The sequence below is a fragment of the Quercus lobata genome, chromosome 2, assembly GCF_001633185.2.
Source record: "Quercus lobata isolate SW786 chromosome 2, ValleyOak3.0 Primary Assembly, whole genome shotgun sequence".
NCBI lineage: Eukaryota > Viridiplantae > Streptophyta > Magnoliopsida > Fagales > Fagaceae > Quercus > Quercus lobata.
The window spans coordinates 39,344,947-39,367,943 of NC_044905.1; the positions used below are offsets into that span (position 1 = coordinate 39,344,947).

Here is a 22,997-nt window from a genome sequence, read left to right on the forward strand (position 1 = left end):
TGCAAAATATGTTGGCACTTGGCAGTTAGGAACACACAGTGATAGATAGGCATAGCAGTTGGCACTTGGCAGTTCTACACGAACACACCACACCTCTCTACTTTTCAATACTTCCCCCAAAAAAAAAAAAAGCAGTCTTGAAAGTCGAAACCTCAAAACTCAAGTCTTGAGTCTCTCCTAACAATTTATTGAACAATGCAAGACAATGAAGAAGTAGTGGCAAAAACCATCACCTACGACCTCATAATCCTGGGTGCCTCAGGTTTCACAGGCAAGTACGTTGTCAAAGAAGCCCTCAAATTCCACAATTCTCTCAAATCTATCGCTCTTGCTGGACGCAACCCCACGAAACTAACACAAACCCTTCAATGGGCTTCTCAACCTCACCCTCCACCTCCAATTCCCATCCTTACCTTCGACACCTCAGATCCCCAATCCCTTCTCTCCCTTTGCTCACAAACCAAGCTCATACTCAACTGCGTCGGACCCTTTCGCCTCTACGGCGAGCCTGTGGTCGCGGCCTGCGTCGAGACTGGTTGTGATTACTTGGATATTTGTGGGGAGCCTGAGTTTATGGAGAGAGTGGAGGCCAAGTATGGTGAGAAGGCGGTTGAGACGGGTTCTTTGGTGATTTCTGCATGTGGGTTTGATTCCATTCCGGCTGAATTGGGCTTGATTTTCAATTCTAGGCAGTGGGTGCCCCCTGCGGTGCCCAACAGGGTCGAGGCCTATTTGAGCTTGGAGTCCCAGAAGAGGATTGTTGGAAATTTCGGCACTTTTGAGTCCGCGGTTCTTGGCATAGCTAATGCTGATAAGTTGCAGGAGCTAAGACGATCTAGGCCTAGAAGAGCTAGGCCTGTGGTAGGAGAATTAATTTCGTCAAATGTCATTTCGATAATTAATTGATTAATGGGACTTGCGTATTTCTTTGATTTATATGCGTGGTATTTTTTGTAGTTGTAACTTGTTAAGTGTTTTAGTGGTGGTTTCATTTGAACAACTGTTAGATGTCATATGATTTATTTATTTATTTTTTTGTGGGGTGGTTTTGGATCTGTTTTGACATCAAACCTCACCAAGGTAGGACCTTTTCTTTTTTAATTTATTAATTATCTTAGTGATTGGAATAAACTAAGATTGCATTAGACTAAGGTAGTACTTGTAGGAAATTATTAAAACACTTCACTTTTGTGGGTTTGAGAGGGGTGATCAGTAAAAAATAATGAAGTTAGAAAAACGAAATGATGTTGTTTACAGTGTGGAGATGCATTATCTACTCTTAAATTGAGTTGTAGAGATTTCTAATCTGACAGAGTGATGCATGCGTAGTTATGTACTTGAAGCCATTAAAGTGAAACTAACAAATAGTCAAGTGTTGCACTAATTGTAGGAGAACTCCTTAAAAAATTGTGTCATAGGGGAGGCAAGTGTGGAAGCTTTTTTGAGGTTTTGGAATTCTTAAAGAGGTTGGAATATCGATCATGGTGATGATAGTTTTGGAAGTTTTTTGTTGGTAGCAGCAGTAGAGAAAATGAAGCCAAAAGGGTTTGATGGCAGTGGAGTTGTACTATGACCACTATCACACCATTATTCTGTACACCTTGCTGCCTTTAACACTGCCATTTCAAGTGGTAGTCATGGAAAAAACTTCAGTGCAAAAGTAGCCGCATTAAAATGGCATTCATGGTTGTATTTGGAGGCCATAATGGCAGAAAAGACTATAGTGGTATTCGTAATGATGGTGGTGGTAGATCCTTATTAATAGCTAAACACTCAATGTATGTGCTTCTCGAAGTTTTCATTAAATAAGGAAATAATGGGTTATATAGTTCTCTAGTATTTTTTTTTTATTTGTATGTAAATCATGTTGGAATACCAAGCATACAAACCTAACATTAATTATAATTTTGCTAATTTTGTGTTCGTTTTTGTCTTCTACTGATCATACTTAGTTGAGTAAGAGAGTCATATTATCAATCTTACTGCAAGGTTGAGGCAATGCAAGTGAATACTCAAATGAATTTGCCTTGGAGTTTCAAGTGGGATGGGACAGTTGTAGGGTTTTTTTTTGTTTTGTTTTTGTTTATTTTTTTGTTTTTTTAATTTTTCTGTGAAGATAACTAATACTATTCAAATAATCTTGGAAATGATACGATTATTTTACAAAGAAGCTTTTTGAATGGAAATGACATGGTCGTTCTTCGGTTTGTTATGTAATGTGTCTGCAATGCTACATTGGAACCGCAATATTGATTTTTCTCTTTCTACCGTTCTTTAAAATGTATGATGTATAGACTTCCGAATCACCTTAAATTCACTGTTGTAGTGTCTTGCTAGTTGGGACACAAGCTGTTGATGTCAGATTTATTTTACGGTTGTAGATTCCTGGTCCATCACCTCCCAAAGGACCTCTTATAGAGCATCAGAAAAAGATTGGGCTTTGGGCCGTAAAGCTGCCTTCAGCAGATTCTATTGTTGTTCGAAGAACGCTCGCTGCTCTGACAGAAAACCCCGTTGGTCTTCCAGGGGTCAATGAGAGTGCTGAACATAGTGAAAAGAGGGGGGCTTTCTGGTCAACTGTGAAGCCAGCTCATTTTGGGGTGAAGATAGGCTCTAAATCTTTGTTGGGTGTCTTCCGATTCATCACAGTTGGGATGTTTATGGGACTTCTGGGTAGAACTGCTTTTGGAAGGTGGCTTCTCTTAAAATTTCCCTCAATTTTCAGCCTTGGATGGTTCAGGAAGAAGGGCCCCTCTGATGATGAGGTTAGAAGTGCTTCATTTAAGATGTGGTTTGTTGGATGTGGTTTTAGCAACAACAGTCTTGTTTCAGAGGCAAACATGAAACCTGATATGGAAATAATAACAAGAGTAATGGGACCGGAGATCGGCTACCTGACCACCCCAATTATTCTACTTCAGTGTGCTCTTATTCTTCTGAGCCAACGAGACAACCTACCAAATGGAGTATTCCCTCCTGGGATTGTATTTGGCCCAACGGATCTCCAAGAACGACTTCAAGAGAATGGAATATCTTTTGATGTCATTTCAAAGAGCTCTCTTTCTGCTTGACTTCTACAGTCTTCCTAACGTGGAACATTTCTCATGTAAACTCCTGCCCATAATAAATTGGAAATTGTGCTCTTTTTTTCCATTTTATATATTATGCCTGGTTTTTTCACCGAAGAATATTTATATATGTGTATAAATATAAAAATAATTATTATAGATTTGAATGAAATTATGGCTTGTTTGCATCTGATTTATGTCAATTTTTGATAAGTTGGGTCTTTGTATCCGATCTGATCAAAGTTTTGATTTGATTTTTGGAATTTTCGAAATCTTCAGATAATCTTTGGATGCAGCAATAAGGGTTTTGTGAGAGGAGTAAGGCTTCTGTCCAATGCTCTGGTGTACTGGACTAGTCACATTGTGCTGCAATCTGTGCATTGGAGCACTTGATGCAAGCCAAACTCCTGTAAGAGTTATATTGATCTGTACCTATCCATTTGCAAAAACCGTTTTTTTCTCCCAGCTGCTCAAAGCTGTTATCAAATTGTAGCATACTCTTTTCTAGTAATCCTTTATTTTTTTTAGGTAAATGTGTTTGGTAAATTAGGTAGAATGGTACTCTTTTCTAGTAATCTTGAGGAAGACAAATTGCTTATCAAAAAATCCTGAGGAAGACAAATTAAGATGGAGGGCAAAAGAAAAGATTGATAACAAAAATGAGAATGATACTAGAAAATGTTAATTAACTTGATTCACTATCTTCTGCATTAGAACTCCAATTAATTAACTTGATTCGCTATCTTCTGCATTAGAACTCCAACGTGGTCTGTTCTGGTTGATTTTATGGAATTGTAGTCAATTTGAGATGACTAATCTCCAAGAATGAGGAAAGAAAAGGAATTTTTGGTTTGATTTTCTGTTGCCTCTTATTTCTCATTACTTTAAATACATACCAAGTAACAAGGACAGATAACAATGACAGTTATAATCCCTTAGCCGAAACTAGATAATAACTATAAGACTATAACACCTATCCTTCTAAATAATAATAGTAATCTAATAACAAACGATGATAACAAAAGATAGAAAGCAATCTAATCTCCTAGTCACATGCAACTGAAGGAGTCCTTTATTGAACTAAACTCTAGGAGGCAATCTTAACACAATGATACAAGAAAAAATGTAGAACTAACTTTATTCCTTGTCTTCTGATTTAGAGATTTAGAACTTCAATGACTCCCATAAGCACCTTGTTTGAACTCCCACCAGTCCCTCTAGCCTTCCTGGCCTCTTCCCCAACCTTCCTGGCTCTATCTCTCAGTTTCTCATTTTTCATCAGTTCCCCAATCTTTCTTTCAATCTCTTCCCCCTTCACCAACCGCTCCACACCCCAACCCCAATCCCTTGCCCATATCCCCAACCCTGCATTCTCCACAACTTCTGCATTTACCCTTTGGTCCCCATGTTGTGGCCATGCAAGCAAAGGCACTCCTCTTGAAGCTGCTTCCATTACTGAATTCCACCCACAATGATTTATGAACCCTCCAGTGGCAGGATGTGCTAAAATCTCTTGCTGGTTCACCCATCCCTTTACTACAATTCCTTTGTTTTGTGTTCTTTCTAAAAATGAACTGCCAAGTAGGTCTTCCAGCTCTTGGTTATCTTCTTTATCGACTTTACTGCTCTTGATTACCCACAGGAATCTACACCCATTTCTCTCTAGCCCATCTGCCAGTTCTCTTATTTGATCTTTTGACATGGCTGTTCTGCTTCCGAAGCTCACATAAACTACAGATTCTTCTGGTTGGTTGTCTAGCCATGGCAGACTCTGGAATTGATCCTTACTAAGCTCATAAGGTTCTAACGGTCCAATTGGAAGGATTGGTGGGAGATTGGACAAAGCCCTGCCACTGTTGACTGCAGCAAGAGTTTCTGGTTCAAACCAGTCAAATGTGTTTATTATGATTCCTTTTGCTTCTGAGAAGGCTGGAGCATTTGAAACTATATGTGCTGTAAAGAGATGATTTGGGTCAAAGAATGGTGGGGGAATGCTTGATATGGACAGAGGGGTCAGTCCTGGGATATTGACTTCAAAAGAACTGCTACTAAGTTTAGCAGGCTCTGAAGTGAGTATTGGAAGATATGCCATAAGAGAAAAAAATCTGACTGAGGTGGTGGAGACAATATAGTTGGGAATGGCAAGATCAGCAGCAAATTGTGTGATACTAGAAGCTAAAGAGAAGTCAGAAAAGATGGCAGAGAAAGATGGAGATGCAGATGATAACAAAGGATGGAGAAGATGGGCATGGCGGCTGATGGCTGCAAATTGGAGAAAGAAAGGGTCATCAGTGCTGGAATTGGAGTGGTGGGAGGGAGTGATTTGGTAGTTGATATGCTTGAGTTGTGGATGGGTGGAAAGGAACAAGGAAGTGTAAGTGGATTCTGTAGCAGACACTGTTGGATGGGCTGTGAATAGAGTGACCATACAGTTCTTGGATAACAGCATGGAAGCAATCCTGAGGAAGGGGGTCAAGTGACCCATTCCAGCACTTGGAAAGAGGGCTATGTGGGGAGGAGTTTGGGAACCAATGTTGTCTGCCATTGTTGGTGGTAAAGACTAAAGAGGTTTGTCTGTAGATTGACTCCTACTCCTTGCCTTGGATGATAGAGTTGATTTTTGTTATCAATTGGTGGTAGGGATATGATATGAGTAGATAGATAGATTTCTTGGTGAAGCATATGCTTCATGTGAAACAATCTTAACCAAATGCTTCAGTCTTCACCAACTAGTGAAGACGCAGTGGCCAACATTGTATGAGAAGTTTTTAAATGGTCAGTGTCACTGACTTTTGGGCTTTAAGTAATTACCTGTAAGCTGTAATGCATAGGGCAAAAAATGATTAGTTGTTTTTTGAATTGTTTACTGAATTATTTGTCTTTCACTCTACTACATGCATTTATTAAAATTAAGATATATTATATATACTTGTTGATAATATTAAAATTTAGATTTATAGTAAAGTAAATAGGTACATTTTGTATTATATAGGAATTGATGCAAGACTTTTGACGATCAGTTTATATAAGAATTGTTGTTGAGAATGCAGGAAAGAGAGAGGAGAAATAAAAAGTGGAATTAAGAATGGAGTGGGTCTGACTATCATTGGTGATGACATTAATTTTTATTATATGAATTGTGTTTCACAATGAACGTACACATTTTTCAAAAACCTACTCATCAGATCTACAAAAAGTTTGAGCTTCTTAAATTGTTGAAATTAAAAAGTGGCAAAAGTAAAATAATCATACAATTTTATGTTATTGAAAAAGGGATTGATAGAGTGTCAAAAAAGAAAAGAAAAAGGGATTGATAGTGAACTTTCAAAATCAATCCAGATTTTGCCGCAACAAAAGAAAATGAAAAGAATTAAAAATTCAGTCATTGATTACTCTTCGTGGAAGAATTAATAGGGTCACATTCAACCCATATAGAAGTTCCCAAAGGAAAAAAATAATAATTAAAAAAAAAAAAAAATCAAACATAGCTATAAAAATCAACATCATGAATATATGTGAGTGAGTAGATTGGAAGGAAAAGAAATGTTTGCTGGAAAAAATGAAGAAGAAGAGTGTGAGTGTTATGTATGAGTAATGAAAACGTGACCGTATCGTATCATCCATCCAAAACGCTATCCGTTTAGTGCTGCAGCTTGCTTACCAACACAAAACCCCCTCACTCACTCACTCACTCACATGATTTTTTTCTGCTTCATCTCTCTCTCTCTCTCTCTCTCTGTGTTACTTCTTTCTTGGCGCCAAATTCTTCAGACTCTGTGTCTCTGTGTGAGAGAGAGAGAAAGCAATAATAAGAAATGAGCAAAAGCCTCCTAGTCCGTACATCACTGAGTTCGCTGCGACTCCTCCGAAATTCGTCCTCCATCTCCAGCTCCTTCTCTTCTCTTCTCTCTCTTCTTCCGAATCCTCCTCATCAAGGTAATCTCTTTCTCTATTATCATATGATTTGAAATTCATTTTGTTAATTTGACATTATGAATTTAATTATTAGGGCTCAGAATCGTTCTTCCCTACAACTACAAAATAGTTGCTTCAACTTCAAGACCTTGTTCTCATGTTGCTGCTGCCTCTTGTTCTTCCTCTGAATCTGAGTCTGAGTCTGAGATCAACGATGACCCCTCCAAAGTCGAACACCTCCTCTCAAACCCAGACGACGTCGCACGCCTCATGAAGATGGAGCGCCGCTGTGATCAGAATGCCAATGCCGATGGAGGCCGCAGCCGCAGCCGCTGGTTCCCATACCTTGACGAGTTCAGGTGTGGGGCCCAATGCCTGAACAGCGCCGAGGTTCTGGAGGCTCTCAGTCCCCACATTTTGGACATGAGGAAGGACAAGTTTCGCAATGTCGTCACCAACCGCACCTATTCCCTCTGCTTGGTCGTTGAAGGTCTCTGTGATTTCGGCAATGTCTCCGCCACTTTTCGCTCTGCCGACGCCCTCGGTTTCCAGTCTGTCCATGTCGTCTCTTGCGATTCCAAAAGGTAAGCAAGTTTTTGTTTTGTTTTGTTTAGGAATATCATTGATTGTTTTTGTGCTTATCATTAGTTAACTATTTTTTTTTTTCTTTCTCATTTCTTCTTAAACCATATAAAAAGGCATGTTTGATGTCACTTGGTGGGTTTTATGAATTGCATTTGCCTCCTGTTTTAAAATAAAATGAAACCTTCTTTTTTCATTTGTGTTGATGATGGTTGCAATTATTTTGTCATGGTACATTTAATTATTGAATATTTTGATCCAAAACTACTTTTATCTCTTTGCCAACAACACCTTCATTCTTGTTCCAGGTATAAAGATAACCGCCATGTTAGCATGGGTGCGGAGAAATGGTTGGACATTGAACTTTGGAGCTCCATCCATGAGTGCTTTAAAGTTCTTAAGTCACGTGGTTATCGAATTGCAACTACGCATGTGGGAATGGATGCGGTACTGATTAATCTTTCTGCAGTGCTTTCAATAATTACAATCAGGTACTGAAATCTAAGCCCATCTTGTGTTTGGCTCACTCTTTCGTCTATGTATGCTTAGGTATCCATTTACGACATGGATTGGTCACACCCAACTGCGATAGTTGTTGGAAATGAGAACAGGTGATTACCTTCTGTTGCAGCAATTTTTATTCTCAAAATTATGATGTAAATTATAATTTTAACCTTTTAGTTTCAGCTGATGTTCTAATTTAAGCCCTCACCAATGAGCTTTAAGTCTTTAACTCAAATGGCATTTCCTTTATTTGAAACTTCAAAGTAAGGTCTCACTAGTACTAACTTTTAGCAATCCAAAAAAATCAGTGTTTTGTTAAAGACATCTGACATAGGACAGATTGGGGATTCTGTTTATGGTGCAGTTGCCATAAATTGAGGATTTATAGTTTAGAGTTTTGAAAAGAAAGGTTAGGGGTTCAAAGAATGACTAGGGTTTTGGCAGGAAAAGAAACAAGTTTATTATAAGGTTGTACAAGAGGTATGAAGAAACTGAGATTGATTCTGTCCCCCAGTTATGGATAATATGCATGAATAAGAGCATAAATAGCTTGTTTGAAACTGATATTGAGACTGGCTTTATTCATAGATTGTTAACAGTCATGTGGATAGTGTGTGTGTGAACAGTACAGTACTAGCAAACTATGCTTGTGCATGAAAAAAGAAGAATAAGAAAAAAGGGACTTATTTTTAAACCAAGAATGCTTCTAACTTCGTAACTCCAAGGGGTAGCACAATTGATTGGGAACCACGCCTCATGAGACTGGGGTCGCTAGTTCCATTCTCCTTTTCTCCTTCCTCTTGGGGCCAAAATTTACTTATCAAAAAAAGATAATGAATGCTTCTTACATGGCTTTACCTTACTCTTAGGCTTCCAAAGAGGATTTTTCTTCTCTAGCCGTGCAATTGTTTGACCCTTACCCTTTTTTCTTTGAAATATATTCTGAGTTTTTGATAATCTCTATTCTCATTGAATGTGACAAGTCCTACAGATGCGCTTTAGTGACGGGCTACTATGTTGTGCACAAGAAAGATAGCCTACATCATTTAATTTTTAAGTCTGCTTGGCCTCAAGATAGTCATTTCTTTCATATTTTCTTGCAAATTATAGTTTTCTGAAATCTGTATTAATCGTTGAGATTGGCTACTCTCTGCTTCCAGGGGGATAAGTGATGAGGCTCTGGAGTTGTCAGATTTGCATTGCAGTATTCCAATGAAAGGTATGGTGGACTCTTTCAATGTTTCAGTTGCTGCTGGCATCCTCATGCACCACGCTGTTTGCGACAGAACATCACGACTGGTAATGGCTATTCTGTGCACTCAGCAGCAGAGTAGAGAAAATCAGGCTGTTTCTTATTTTGAAAATGAGTTCATGACTGTTATTTTATGCTGACTAATCATTTTATCTTAAAATCAGTTCAAATATATTTAGTATCCATATTTAATGAACCTGTGGCTGATGCCCTGGCAGTTAGCATATTTTCAAAGCTTCCATACTAAAACTCAATGGCTCATAGCTATTTAACCTGGTTAAAAATCCTAGTACATTTGTGAGGAAATCCATGAGAGAAACCGAATTATTAAATATGTTTACCTATGTCCAAATCTTGTTGGAGTATCTGCTTTGTCTTTTTAAACATACTAGCGGCGTGCTCAATATTTTCAGTAGCCTGTTGGGATCATCGTTGTAAGGGCAAAGCCAGGCTAACTGTTGAGTGAATAAGTTCATAGTGAAGAACTTCAATATCTATGTCATCAAATCACTTTTGCATGGTAGTTATGTTAAGCTGCAGATTCTGTATCTGCATTCCATTTTCAATTTTCAGAATTTAATAAATGCTGCACCATGTTTGCAGGGCTGTCATGGTGATTTGACCTCAAAAGAAAGCCAAATTTTGCTTGCAGAGTTCTCTTTGCGTCATAGCAAGAGTGCGCTTAGCATTGCTCGCGAATATGCCAAGCGAAAGGCAGTTATGTGCACACCTAAGCTGTGATAAAAAATTTCCAGTTCAACCATTTAAGAAATTCTGCAGAAAAAGACTTCAAAATAGTTGCAAGGAATTCAAAATGGTACTCTTTTAGCCATCCTGGAGGCAGAAGTAATTTTCTTGACAAATCTTTGTATGATGTGACCGCTCAGGTGAGAAAAGGTAATATGGGGGGCTTACTTACTGGAAAGGCACAACCTTGGGGACAAGGATTCTGATGCAAAGGCCAAGGATTGCCCATTTTGGTTATAAAATTATTAGGGAAATATATGTTGCCAAGTGAGTTTTGCATGTTCTCTTTCTTATATTAAACTTCCATGTTCAGAGTTGTCGTATGCATTTACCTCATCCTATAGCTCAAAAATGTCATCATTCTTCAACATAGTTCACCTTGATCTGGTAGCCATCTCTGTTCTGGTTGATTTGTATCCTAAATGCAATGATTTGTATCCTAAATTCAATGATTTGTATTCTAAATGCAACAACGTAGTCCAAGCTATGGAATTGGTTGATGGCATGGAGAACAAGGCATTTTCTCTAAAATGAACTTGCTTTTTGTTGATGAAAATTTTTCTGGGCATTTTAAGTAACTTATTAAATTGAGATTGTTGGAATTGCAACGTGAGAATTGAGAACTCAAGTTCTTAATCTTTGGTGTCAAATTAATATGCAGAAGGTGGAAAATGGGATGAAGTAGGTATAGGGGTTACCAATTGGGGGCCCTCCATTCACCACTCCCATGGGCCATGGGATGGTCTAGTCTAATAGAGAAATATAAGCTGGTGTGTGAGATGTGAATCCCTCTTGAATGAGATTACCTAAATTAACATTTAAATCTTCATTTTTGAACATAAAGGTTACATATTTGTGACTGATTTTGCTTGTTAAAAGAGAAGACATTAAAGTGGGGAAGCTGGCACAATGATTTTTATTCTGGTTTTCTCATAAACTTAAATTAAGGGGAAATGTCTTCGACAATTGATGTGAATGAGAAAATCTAACTATATTATCTAAGGACAATTAAATGGTAAAACTTAAGTACAATCCTTTAAGTGCAATACATTAGGTTTGTCAATTAAATTTAAACACATAGTTACATTAAATTCAATTGTTTTTTGAAAAGATTGTAGAGTTTGTATTTTAAGGGTTAATTACCCCCTTAACTATTGAGTCTTTTGCAACTCTCCAGAGGAAGGTAATTTAATCAATTCAACATGGAATATTAAAGGAATCAAAAGATTCTATTAGGTCTTATTAATAAAGTAGACGGCAAGTGACTCTTGCTTATTTCCAATAGTTGAGGTGAGCCATTGGTCGATTTTATAGTTTATGGGGACATTATTAATGCCCTTAGTGCAATTAACCCTTGAATTTGATTAGAAAACCTGATGCAATGCACCTAATCATCTTTAACTGTCTTTGAAAATTATTTCAAAATAATTTTTAACCATTGTGGACAGATTTTCGCCCATTCTCTTCAATAAATAAATCTTGCTCGGAACTAATTTGAGTATCCAGTACAAACTCCCCAACCACACAGAACTTCCTAATGGCAGTAGACTATAAGACGGCGTTAGGTAAACCCTCTTTGATGGTTTTAACAATGTAGACCCATATCATCGTTTTCTGTTCAGATCCCCCTTATCCCCTCTATTCACTTTGACAAAGATTTAGTGTTAACTGTTAGAGACGCATATGTTATTAAAACAACAAAACATAGTTCGGCAATTATAAGTTAAGTTCCTTCTTACTTATTTTTCTTACATAAAATCTTTACAAAAAAAATAAAAATAAATTAAACTCTAAAAATAAATATGATATGACTTTCATTAAAATAATTACAATCCATTTTAAGTTCAAGATACTATACAGATATTTCAATCAATTAACATCTCACTGTTTGTTGTTTGTATTGTCACCTTAGCACTTTCCATGCTAAGACTTTCCCCTTGCTTCTTCCTTTCTTGGGACTTGATAAAACCTTCAATTCTTGCCTTCAATTCCGTGTTTGGAATCAGCAGATCCGCCGTAAGATGTGACCGGTTAAAAGGGTCCGACTGCATATCATATCAAATATATGAGAACAATTTTGGATAAAAACTCTCCATCTCATTTTGTTTGCCCACTATTCCATTGTTAGATGACCAAAAATGTTGTCCACTTTCAAACATCACATCAATAGACAAATTTTATTGCGTCCCTATAATTTTGCAAACAGATAGCTTTTTATTTCAAAGATAATGCATAAAATGGCAAGTTCTTCAAAAATTGGAAGATAGACAAACAATTTAGCAGGGAGAACATATATTTGTGTGTGTGAAGAGCAGTAAACTTAGATAAATAAATAAAAATTAAAAAAAAAAAAAAAAGTGAAGATTACATTATCACTAAGAAGATGCCTTTGAATGACGGGTCGGTCTACAGTGATCCTTGAAGAAGGTAATATAACTGGATCCTTCATCAGAGTGTACTGCCACCAAAATAAAAATCACAGGTTAAAAAAAATGCGGGGGGGAGGGTTTAAGTGCATGTCAAACACTACCCATAAGTTACCAAAAGAATGACCAAAATCAAGGGAGCAAACATACCTGAATTGGGTCGAGAAATTCATCAGGTATCTCCCCAAGAACAGCTTCAGTGTCCATTGCCTCAGAAGCTGCAACTTTGGCCTTGGCACCTAGCTCAATAAATTTCTGTATTACCCTCCCATCTTCACCAATTCTTCGAAGAACATCTGCTGCAGCACTAAATAACTGGAGCAAGCTCCAATTGACAATTTGTGTTCAGCCAACAATATGATTCAAAAGAGTTGCAGAACCCAATACAAAGGCCAAACAATATCTGTAAAAATAGAGCTTCATGAACTCTTTGCACAGCTGAATTACCTGCTCATTGTATGATCGACCATCCTTAGAAATGGCAGCTGGGAAAATGTTCTCCGTATCGCCCTTTGCCAGATGAACATATATGCAGACAATCTTCAAAAAAATCATTTAAAGTCAGTGGCTGTATTACTGTCCTGTCTGTAAAAGCATTATGCATAAAAGACCCTTTTTTTTTCTTCCAAATCAGCTTGTATCACTTTTCCATTGAAGGATTAAAAAACTTTCAACCTCTGCCAAATCAGCACTAAGCTTTACACCACACTAGATTGTGCATCTCAAGCACAGCTCCAATACAAGGGGGAAAAAAAATAAAACAAACTTACCTTTTGTTTTAAAAAAACCACCATGAGATTGATATTCTCCAATTGTATCATCCAAGCGGAGAGGAAAATAAAAGAGTATATTTGTGCATGCAGACAAGCTCAAACTCTCTGAGTCCTACCCAACTTCAGCAGATAACAACAATGACAATTGTGTTTCCTTGTCCATAAATTTGGAAGTCAATCAGAATAATCAACCCCCTTTTTTTTTGGGATAATGTAGGGAACTTACTAAGGAAGAGCCCTTTGGACTTTTGCCTCTAGCTAGTAAAATCTACGGGAAATTTACTCCACCCACCAGAACCAGTTGGGTAATCCAAGAGCATTCACTCCTGACAGGCTATTAGGCTAAGCAGTTTATGCTCATGCTCAGGAGCAATCAAACCTAAAAAAAATTAAAGAACATTTCACTTTGAACAACAGTGCAGACACAGACGACAGTGATCACATGATTAACTGGTGGCCACTATTCTAGAGTTCACCATATTTTTGTTAAGAAATTGGGAGAGGAGTATCAATATTAAAAGCCTGCTAAATTTAATATTGGGTGCAGGTCAAACTAACATAATAAAAATGAAAAACCGATGTACCCTTCAATAATTGATATTAACCAACCCCCTAACACTACAAGATCCTTCACTGCATTGAACCTAGACTAGCTGTAAATTGAGATAAAATCTGGCCCTGTGAAGATTTTGTATTATTGCCTAAGTTTAACCTAACGAGACACCTAATAAGCAAAAATAGTCAGACTGCATTTAGTCAAACTGGTATCAAACTACAAACCCACCAACTAAAACCCAATAATTTAGCCACAAATCATATCACTCGCCATAAAAGAAATTTATTTTAACAAAAAGGAAAATTGAAATCTTCTTGCACAAACCTGCTTAAGCAACTGTTTTGGACGAAATTCATATTTTTCAGGATCTTTAAGGGAAAGAGATTTTCTTTGGGGGCCCACTAGCTGTAACAGAAAATAATTGAGCATGCTGGCTACTCTCTCAACCTGGAAAAAAATAAGGGAAGAGGAGGAGAGGGATTCAGCATTCATTCAAAAGAAAATTTAAGAGCTTAAAACTAAATCTTAGCCATCGAAACTGTTAGGAATAAAAATGCATAGTAAGAAAGAAAGGAAAAGATACTACCATCTCAGGAAGTAGGAAAGGAGCCGTAATCTGCTCTGAAGTAAATGCCAGCATGCTAACATCCTCATTTGCCAACTTCATATCAATCCGGATAATCTGAAAATACCCAGCAATATCTATATGATTAGGTTCTGAAAGGAGTATATACAAAGGCATGCAAACATAAAATAGAAAAAAGTTAAACAGACATTCTCTTGGGATTGGAATAGCCGGGTCCTCTCCTGCCTCTCTTGAGCTGGTCTTCGCTCCCATTCTGCAGTATTGGACATCTCAGCTTCCAACTCTTTGAGTTCAAGAATTTTGTTGAGACTTTCATCAAGAAGATAGATGCTATCATTGATAAGGAAGTTTAAGAAATTCAGATAAACTCCCTTTTCCTCTTCCTTGGCAATCTGGAACATTCAATAATTTAAAGCAGTCAAACACAGACCCGTAAAACATAGGAGTATATTGTCCATGTAGAAGACTATACCTGTCTCCAAGCATTACGATGACTAGGGACTTGCCACAGGTATTCAAGAAGTTCAGCAATATTATGTCGGATGTTGAACTTGTCATAGAACTGCACAAGACAACAAACAAACAGGCAATCAACAAAGGGCTTCCCGTACTCAACAACACTGAATGACGGATGAGACTATGAACATTTGAGACTACTAAAAACAAGTGAAACTATAAAGAGGGAGTGAAGAATGAAACAAGATTTAACGATGATTATGATAGAATTGCCTGCAAAAGCATCACAATTAAAGGTTTTGAAATGCAATAAACCAAATTAGCTGATAGCAGCAAAAATGACTTGGCTGAACCCTATTCCCTGCCCATTTTGCACCTAAAGCTATATACTTCAAAAAACCTAGACAGGTCGGCCCTTCTATCCATAGCCAGCCAGTACATAATGACCAGACAGGCGCTAGTATGATGAGAAAAATTAGAAACAAGAAAGAAAGATTCTCCTGAGATAAAGACGCAGAATATTAATGTATTCAAATCCAAAGGTGCTTAAAACAACAATAAAAAAACTCAATACATTGAGAAAGAAAATTTTAAATTCTCCCTGAACGCACAAGAAAAAGTTGGCAAGGAATGGACCTTAGGCATTGGCCACCAGATGGCTTTCGGAAGCACAAGCCCCTAAACTTTCAAATGATTCATTTTCACCAATGGTCTCCTTATTGACAAGATAGGTTCCATTCAAGGACCATCTAGTCATTAATTCTTATCAGCAAACCCCTATTTTGAGGAATACATGGCATGTAATGCTAAACCAATCTGACTGTGGACTTAACTCTGTCCATTGCAAGGACAGAGTAGACTCAGTGCATCATACCCAAACCCCTTCTCCTAAAGCATAATTCTCATCTCATTTTCTTGCCTAGGGGTGAGAGAGACTCAACAAACAGTGATGTAAGGATCCATGAGAGACCCCAGTTCAATTGTAGATAGAAGGAATGCATAAAGAGTTGCATAAATATTGCCCCTCGGAAAGTCTCCTTTTTTATTTGGACAACAGCTTGGGGGAAGATTTTTTTGATAAGAGAAATCTATATAAATAAATCTACTTTATGAAGAGGTGCACAAAGTAGTCAAATAGTACAAAGAAAGAAAGGAAAAGAGCAAAGAAGAAAACTTAATTAAAAGAGAGAAGAGAACTAATAAACAAAGGGAGGGATTCACTAGATGTGAGTCCCCAAGCCCGTGATAACTTGAGGAGAAGACGCTATACTATAGTGGATTGGTGTTGAATGTGTCAGTGTAGTGGGCAGACAATGGACCATCTTTTGATCCATTATGGGGGCACTCATCACTTATGGAATTTTGTTTTTAGAAGGTTTGGGGTCTCTTGGGTTTTCCCAGAGAGGGTGATTAATCTTTTGGCTAAGTGGAGGAATTGGCTAGAGAGCACTCGCTGAACATTTGGAATTTGGCTCCATTGTGTTTGACGTGGAGCATTTGGAGTGAGCATAATTTTCATATGTTCAAGGATTTGGAGGGCTTGGGGGATCAGCTTCTAGCCTCTTTTGTAGGCATTTTGTTTTATTGGTTTCAAGCTTATTGATTCACATCTAGTGATTCCATTCAAATTTTTATAGACTCTTTCTTCTTGTACATAATATCTAGTGGTTTTGTAATTCATTTGGCTACTTCATGCCTTTTTTTGCACGAAGTAGTCTTTTTTCAATAAAATTATTCATACCTATAAATAAATAAATGAAATTTAAAAAAAAATGGTCAAGAAGAGTTGTAAGAAAGTACAACGACGCATATTTCCTGTGTTCATATGGAAAAATTAGGACATTACAAAAATAAATGAATACTCTATGCCACCAAGATTGGCTCAAAATGACCAGCTATCTCTATGCCCTTAAAAAAATTGTCTCACAATAACTCATCTGACATAATTTAAGTGGGAATCACCTGTGTGTGAGAACCAGTGAACTCAATGTCAACATAAAGCTTCAGAAGATTCCTCACAAGATACTCAAGAGATAGTTGGTGCCCTTCAAATAGAGTTGCCGTATTAGATGAGCCACTGCACATGCAATAAACAAAATGCCACAGGCACATTAATATCCAGCTAGGAAAAATAAAGGGGTAAGTCAATTCAATGATATCTCTTTCTATAATAAAGAGAAAAATACAAAAACCTTCTACGGGGCATCCAGCAGTTCAGGACTTCAACCATCTTTGCCCTGAGATAAGGGTTTCTGATAAAATCTGGGCTCCCCATGAACATGATAATAAAGTTCATAAAGTCATCCTGGCAAACAAGAATGGATTAGATGTACTACAAGGCCAAACACCTTCTAGAGAAGGAAACAAATAAATTCAGTATAAAAGGCTCCAATTTCAAGGTCTAGTGGTCTACCAGCAAGACCCCATCCAAGGCTTTTGGGATTCGTGAAGCAAATATAAGCAATTCCATGGCATCTTCTAGAAAATGCTCTGGCATAGACGCAAATTCCATGGGGCAACATGATGGCAGAGGCATCTTAAATCCACCAACCAAGCCAACCAGCCAAACCACCATTAACCGGTAGAAAGAAAGGGCACTCTGAATAAGTGTTCCATCCTATGAAAAAAAAAAATCAGATACAGGGTCAGTAGGTCAACAATCAGAATAGAGAAATAAAATAAAAAATAAAAAATAAAACCACACTTTTATGGTTGAAAACATCCTTCAAAATCTTGACACCAAGTAAAGATATTAAAAACAAAAAATAAAATAATTCTAGAAAGGGTTTTAATCTGAGGTAAGCACTTCCCTCACAGGAAAAAAAAAAGAATGAAAACAATGAGATCATCTGATACTTCGACATATGATAAACAAAATATGAAAACATGTGACAAACCCTACTTCACAACCACATGTTATATTTATTCTTTTCCTCCCTCTCTCAAAGAAATAAACATTATAAAAAATAAAAAAATAAATAACTGCAGAGCCTGAAATCAGGAAGAATGTAAAGAAAGAAAGGAAACAGTAAAAAGAAAAGCTCCATCTAAGGTGTAGAAAGTGGGATTCAAGCAAAAAAGAATTACAGAAGCTCCTCAATTTGGCTAAAGTGTTGGGCCAGATTGGCCATCCCAAGAATTCAATGAATAAGGTCCATCAAGGTGGCCAGTGGCCTTTGGGTAAATGGCACCCCTCATGGTGATGGTGGGTGAGATGAGTTCAAAGTATATGGGGAGCTTCAGATACTTACCAATTAAAAACTAAAAAACAAAAAGTAAAATGAGGTCCATCAAGAAGGTGACAGATCGTTTTCTCCTCGGTTGACAAGAATACCAAGGACTAGACAATACACTAACCACCAAACCAAGGACACTAGAGAGTCACCTTCCACCATAATGACCCAAACCTTTAGGTCACCACTCCACCATAATATCAGTTCAACTTCAAGGAGTCATAGAATATCAAAATCATTTGTGGGCATGTCTTTCTGCATGAACAAACGTGCACACACACACACACACACACATAGAGAGAGAGAGAGAGGTCTGACGCACCCTTAGTATCTGAGCTTCATAACAAAGCTTCTCCTGTGAATACAACTCTATTTCTTTCTCAAGGCGAGAAATGTCCCGCTCCAATGCAGGAGTAGGAGTCTGCTCTTGCATGGCTTTAAGAGTGGAGAGAGTATCTTCACACCTTTGAATGTCCTGGGTATTATTTCATTCAAAATTACTTACCATCAATCAGTCAAATATAGTAAGATATATTAACAAAAGCCATTTTATGAAAGACAATACACCAACTACTTAAATCATTAACTCTGACTGTCCCTAAATATATAACATATATTTTTACCTGAACTAAATGTTTAAAGTCAGAAAATGCTTTTAATAAGCCCAGGTGTAGCACCCTTGCAGTCATAAAGAAGCATTCACAAATAAATGGGTACTTAGTTTTATCACTACTTGATGCTGACTTCACATTAGAAGATCCACTGGCACTACTGCCAGAACTGGTGGCTTTTTGAGATTGTAGTAACCGATTTTCACCATCAGTATGTTGTGTGGAGCCATCAGTTTTCCCCAATTTTTTTTTATTAAGCCATTCAGCAACTTCGTCTGATGATGCATGGAGTGCAGTCAACCCACTAAAACAATGTCATGACCAATAATTAGGAAAAGAAATATATTTATCATTAAAAACTTAGAGAAGAAAAGCAATGTCCATTAAACAGAAAGCCTGTACCTTAAATCCAGACGGTTATTATGAAACACATATTTGGGATCAATTTTATCCCTTTTCGTTAAGTTTGCATCCAAAAAAGGGTCACACAGCCGAAGCATGACAGCACTGAGATTAACAAACATGCCTGAACTTGCACAAGATAGAGGATCAACCTATAACAAAAGTGTGTGCAATGTTAAGGTAGGAAAGAAGAAGTTGGTGCAAATATTACCAATAACTAGCCTTATTTGTAGAAAAGTAATGAAAAGAACCAGTTTTTGTTTTAATACATCTATCTATCTATCTATATATAACTGCAACTGGAACAATGCTTTGAAAGAATGGGGAAATACCTGAATTTGTGCCCTTGACGAGTTTAAATTGATAACCTCAGCAAGATAATCAAGAACATTTTCACGGGTGTCAGTATTTTTAAGAAGCGAGAGAAGAACTTCTGACAGGCCATCATATAAACTATTCATAACTGTTTTAATTGTGGTAAATGAAGATAACAAATCAGCCGGTCGACGAGTTGATGCTTCTGAAAAGCACTGCTGCCTGGTGTTTTACAGATGGTAAAGAAAGCACTCTTAGATAATCCATCCAAAAGCAGTCCAATGCTACAGGTTCACTTGTTACTAAATTATACTTAATTCTTAAATATTAAAAGAGTGGATTTTAAGCATGCCTAAACAGAGCTGCGTTATGTTCAAGTGATTGGGAACTATTGTTTTCTACAATGATAAACAGATGATTTTGATTGTAAAAACCATGATAACAATATCAATTGCAACCCACAAAATACACTAACAATACAAATATCCAAAATATCAATGAATATGAAAATAAAAAAATTGAACTTACCCAACATCAGGCTGGGTCTTGAAAATAGAATCATCAAGCAGAGCACTAACATGAAAAAATGGCCCCAAAATGCTGGTCATCTCGATAACCCGGCCATTCAGATAAATGCCTTTGGGAATCCACCAAAGATGATTCACCAAGGACTTGGCACCCACAGGAAAGTTAACCAAGTACAACAAAGCCCTCAAAGGCTGTTGAAAGTTTCCGAGGGCCGAAACCTTAATGACAGTGCCCCTCAAATCTTCATACAAGCCCTTCAAAATGGGGTCCAACGTATCGAAATCCGAATCCCTGAAGAACTCATCCAAAAAGCCAGGTAGGGATTGAGTACCCCCACTGCTACTACCTCCAAAGCCATCGAGAGAGCTGGAAACCTCAGAAAAAACCAGCTGCAGCAAGGGGGAAGTACCGGATTTAACCTCATTATTGGGAAACAATTCAGGGTTTCCCAAGTGGATCCTACAGTAAGAGACGCACAATTTCTTGGCTTGCTTAATGACAGAGTCCAATTGGGACCTGAGATTGGGGTCTTTCATGGAAGAAATCTTCTTGGACTCATCGTAAGCGCGACGATAACAACCGACGAGGTACTGAAAGGGGGGTTCGGCGGTGGCAGAAGCGGAGAGGCGATCGATTAGGATTCGCTCCATGAGATCCCTAGAGAGCCTTAATTCCTTGCTTTCGCTTAGAATCTCAGCCGCGGTTAGCTCCAGGTACACGATTCGAGGATCGGAGGATTCAGAATCGGTGAGGGAAACCAGGAAGATTTTACGGAGGATAATGTCTTCGATTTCCTCCGGAGACCTTTGGGGTTTCCGAGCAGTAGTAGGAGTCGCCATAGTTACAAACCTTCTCTTCTCTTCTCTTTCTTATCCGAGCTATTATTATTAGGAGATTGATAGGTAGAACTAGTATCAGTATATATATAAATATATAAGAAAAGTCTAGAGCTTTCGTGTGGATTGGTTTAGTAACAAAAAGAAAGAAACAAAAAACAAAGAGGTATTTTAGGGTTTGAAGTCTGGAATTTTACATATATAGTTTTTAGTTTGGAGGAGGAGGAGGAGGAGGAGGAGGAATTAGAATTAGAGTCAGAGACAGAGTAGTAGTAGAGGGGTCTAACTTAGCTACCACTTTGTGGAAACAAACAAACACCGTTGGCATTGGCATTGTTTTGCTGATTCCTTTTCGATTCTAACTCAATACGCTGTCGTCTCTCCTTTCTTTCTTTTTTATTTATTACCGTATTATTATTATTATTAGGCTAAATTTCAATTTAATTTCTTTTATTTTTTAATTGTCAAATTAATTTCTTAACCTTTTAACTTTTATTATTTTATTATTCAATTACTTTGTATAAAAAACTTATAAATCTAATCCTTTTCATTACTAAACCACAATGTTTAAATATTCTTTTTCTTATTAATATTATTTTAACTTCAAAAAATCATTTATCCAAAAAAAAAAAACTTCAAAAAATCATGAGATTAGTTTTATTTGGCAAAAATAAATGCTTAATTGATTTCATTTGATAACATATTTTGATGGTCTCACCCGATTGACTCATTTATGACAAAGTGAGGGACAATGTTAGATTGGCAAAAATAAACCTTAAAAGACTAATTTTTTACAATTGAAGTAAGATTCAATGGACTAAAAATTGAATTTTAACTTTTTATTATCTTTCTTGCTCATTACTTCAATTATAGTAAATCATAGGCAAAACAAGTAGTGATAAATATTATGAAAACTTTTGTGTTGTGTGAAATTTTTATGCTTCTTCATTTGAACTCTATCTCGTGGACATGAAAAGAGAGGCACTTAGTAAAAGAAATGGTGGGGAAAGGATTCCTTCCATCGATTCCTTCAATTACATCTTATTTTTGATCGAATGTGCAACGTATTACATTTATTTAATTTTGGTGTTACTAGAAATCCCAAAGATGGTTCATTGGGCTTGGCTTGCAATTAATCTTCACCTTTTTGGTCTCACGTTCTCACTTAACAATTGATGATTTTTTTATTATCGTTTGTAAAGATCTTGACAAAAATTACTTTCATTCAAAACACTCTGAATTTGTGAGTTTGTTTCTACTCAACTTTATTATTATTATTATTATTATTATTTATAACTTTGTTAAGAAAATGAAGAAATTTTATGTAAAATAATATATAACAATAAGTTTTAATTATTCATTTTTTTATATCTTTTTTTATTATAAGTAATGTAGGGATAAGGGCCTAAAATTGTATATTGGGCCTTAGATTTTGGCCGAGAATGTTGATTGGTCTAAGGACAAATAAGCAATTGTAAGGGTGTTAAGTTCAAAGTCCTATGAGTAACGTGCAAGTGGAAAGGTTGGGAAAAATGATCCGATGAGGATTGTGTCCTCGGATAAACGAAGCATGGATCGAATGTATGTTCTATCACTCAAAGTGACCTTCCAGGAAATGCCACTAGGAGGGACGTGCCTTATGAACGTACTGGAAGAATGGAAGCTCAGAAATATCTAAGGGGAAGCTGCTATCACCACATTAAATGCTCTACAGCTAACTTTCTGGCTGCATTTATGTGGAGAAGACCCCTAAACAGTGTTGCCTTGGCTACTTCAACTCACAAAAGGCCTGAGAGGGTGTCCGATGGGATAGACACTCAAGTAATGGCTTAAATGATTAACAAGTGTAGGGTCAAGATCATCAAAAGGGAACTATATAATACAAGAGACCTCCATGGAAGAAGGACAGAAAAAGAAGGAGAGAAAGGACTGTAGCAATCGAAATTATATTAATAATCTGTTCAAATTGATTTATATTAGAACTTACCTCCTCGGACCGTGCCAAGAATGAATTTATTTGGATCAATCTTTCTTGCTTTTGTTTGATTATCTTTCAAACTCATTCTGTCCGTTGTCCAACTCATTAGAACCTAGTTCTCTAACCCACTCTCTACAAATTTATTGTACTGGGCTCACTGGGCCAATATCCCTTTACATTTTGGGTTTAGGCTCCAAAACGTGTCCCTATAATTGGTGCCGTTTGTGGG

The 22,997-nt window shown here is 37.2% G+C and overlaps 4 protein-coding genes across 5 annotated transcripts; 2 read left to right on the forward strand and 2 right to left on the reverse strand.

The window, feature by feature from the left end:
- LOC115975567 (probable mitochondrial saccharopine dehydrogenase-like oxidoreductase At5g39410) lies at positions 1 to 3,920 on the forward strand. 2 transcript variants are annotated; one of them, XM_031096402.1, is made up of 3 exons: positions 1 to 861; positions 2,382 to 3,106; positions 3,348 to 3,920. In XM_031096402.1, exons 1-2 carry the CDS (start codon positions 196 to 198, stop codon positions 3,069 to 3,071), a joined length of 1,356 nt encoding a protein of 451 aa, XP_030952262.1. In that variant the 5' UTR covers positions 1 to 195; the 3' UTR covers positions 3,072 to 3,106; positions 3,348 to 3,920. The 2 variants fall into 2 exon arrangements, with proteins under 2 accessions (XP_030952262.1, XP_030952261.1); XM_031096401.1 differs by lacking the exon at positions 3,348 to 3,920 and having other exon boundaries at positions 2,382 to 3,160.
- A 92-nt stretch (positions 3,921 to 4,012) lies between these two features.
- Positions 4,013 to 5,976, reverse strand: LOC115975566 (UDP-glycosyltransferase 13-like). The gene has a single exon (XM_031096400.1). The coding sequence runs from the start codon at positions 5,611 to 5,613 to the stop codon at positions 4,225 to 4,227; it is 1,389 nt and encodes a 462-aa protein (XP_030952260.1). The 5' UTR covers positions 5,614 to 5,976; the 3' UTR covers positions 4,013 to 4,224.
- A 642-nt stretch (positions 5,977 to 6,618) lies between these two features.
- On the forward strand, positions 6,619 to 10,618 carry LOC115975568 (tRNA (guanosine(18)-2'-O)-methyltransferase-like). Its single transcript, XM_031096403.1, has 6 exons — positions 6,619 to 7,004; positions 7,078 to 7,567; positions 7,874 to 8,012; positions 8,115 to 8,176; positions 9,230 to 9,368; positions 9,925 to 10,618. The coding sequence occupies exons 1-6, from the start codon at positions 6,884 to 6,886 to the stop codon at positions 10,060 to 10,062; spliced, it is 1,089 nt and encodes a 362-aa protein (XP_030952263.1). The 5' UTR covers positions 6,619 to 6,883; the 3' UTR covers positions 10,063 to 10,618.
- A 1,158-nt stretch (positions 10,619 to 11,776) lies between these two features.
- On the reverse strand, positions 11,777 to 21,093 carry LOC115975569 (probable ubiquitin conjugation factor E4). Its single transcript, XM_031096404.1, has 16 exons — positions 19,955 to 21,093; positions 19,444 to 19,648; positions 19,112 to 19,263; positions 18,722 to 19,013; positions 18,421 to 18,573; positions 17,279 to 17,482; positions 17,058 to 17,170; positions 16,828 to 16,942; positions 14,882 to 14,971; positions 14,598 to 14,801; positions 14,410 to 14,505; positions 14,148 to 14,270; positions 12,942 to 13,034; positions 12,645 to 12,809; positions 12,437 to 12,526; positions 11,777 to 12,113 (listed from the first exon to the last, which is right to left on the reverse strand). The coding sequence occupies exons 1-16, from the start codon at positions 20,791 to 20,793 to the stop codon at positions 11,934 to 11,936; spliced, it is 3,114 nt and encodes a 1,037-aa protein (XP_030952264.1). The 5' UTR covers positions 20,794 to 21,093; the 3' UTR covers positions 11,777 to 11,933.
- Between the last annotated feature and the right edge of the window lie 1,904 nt (positions 21,094 to 22,997).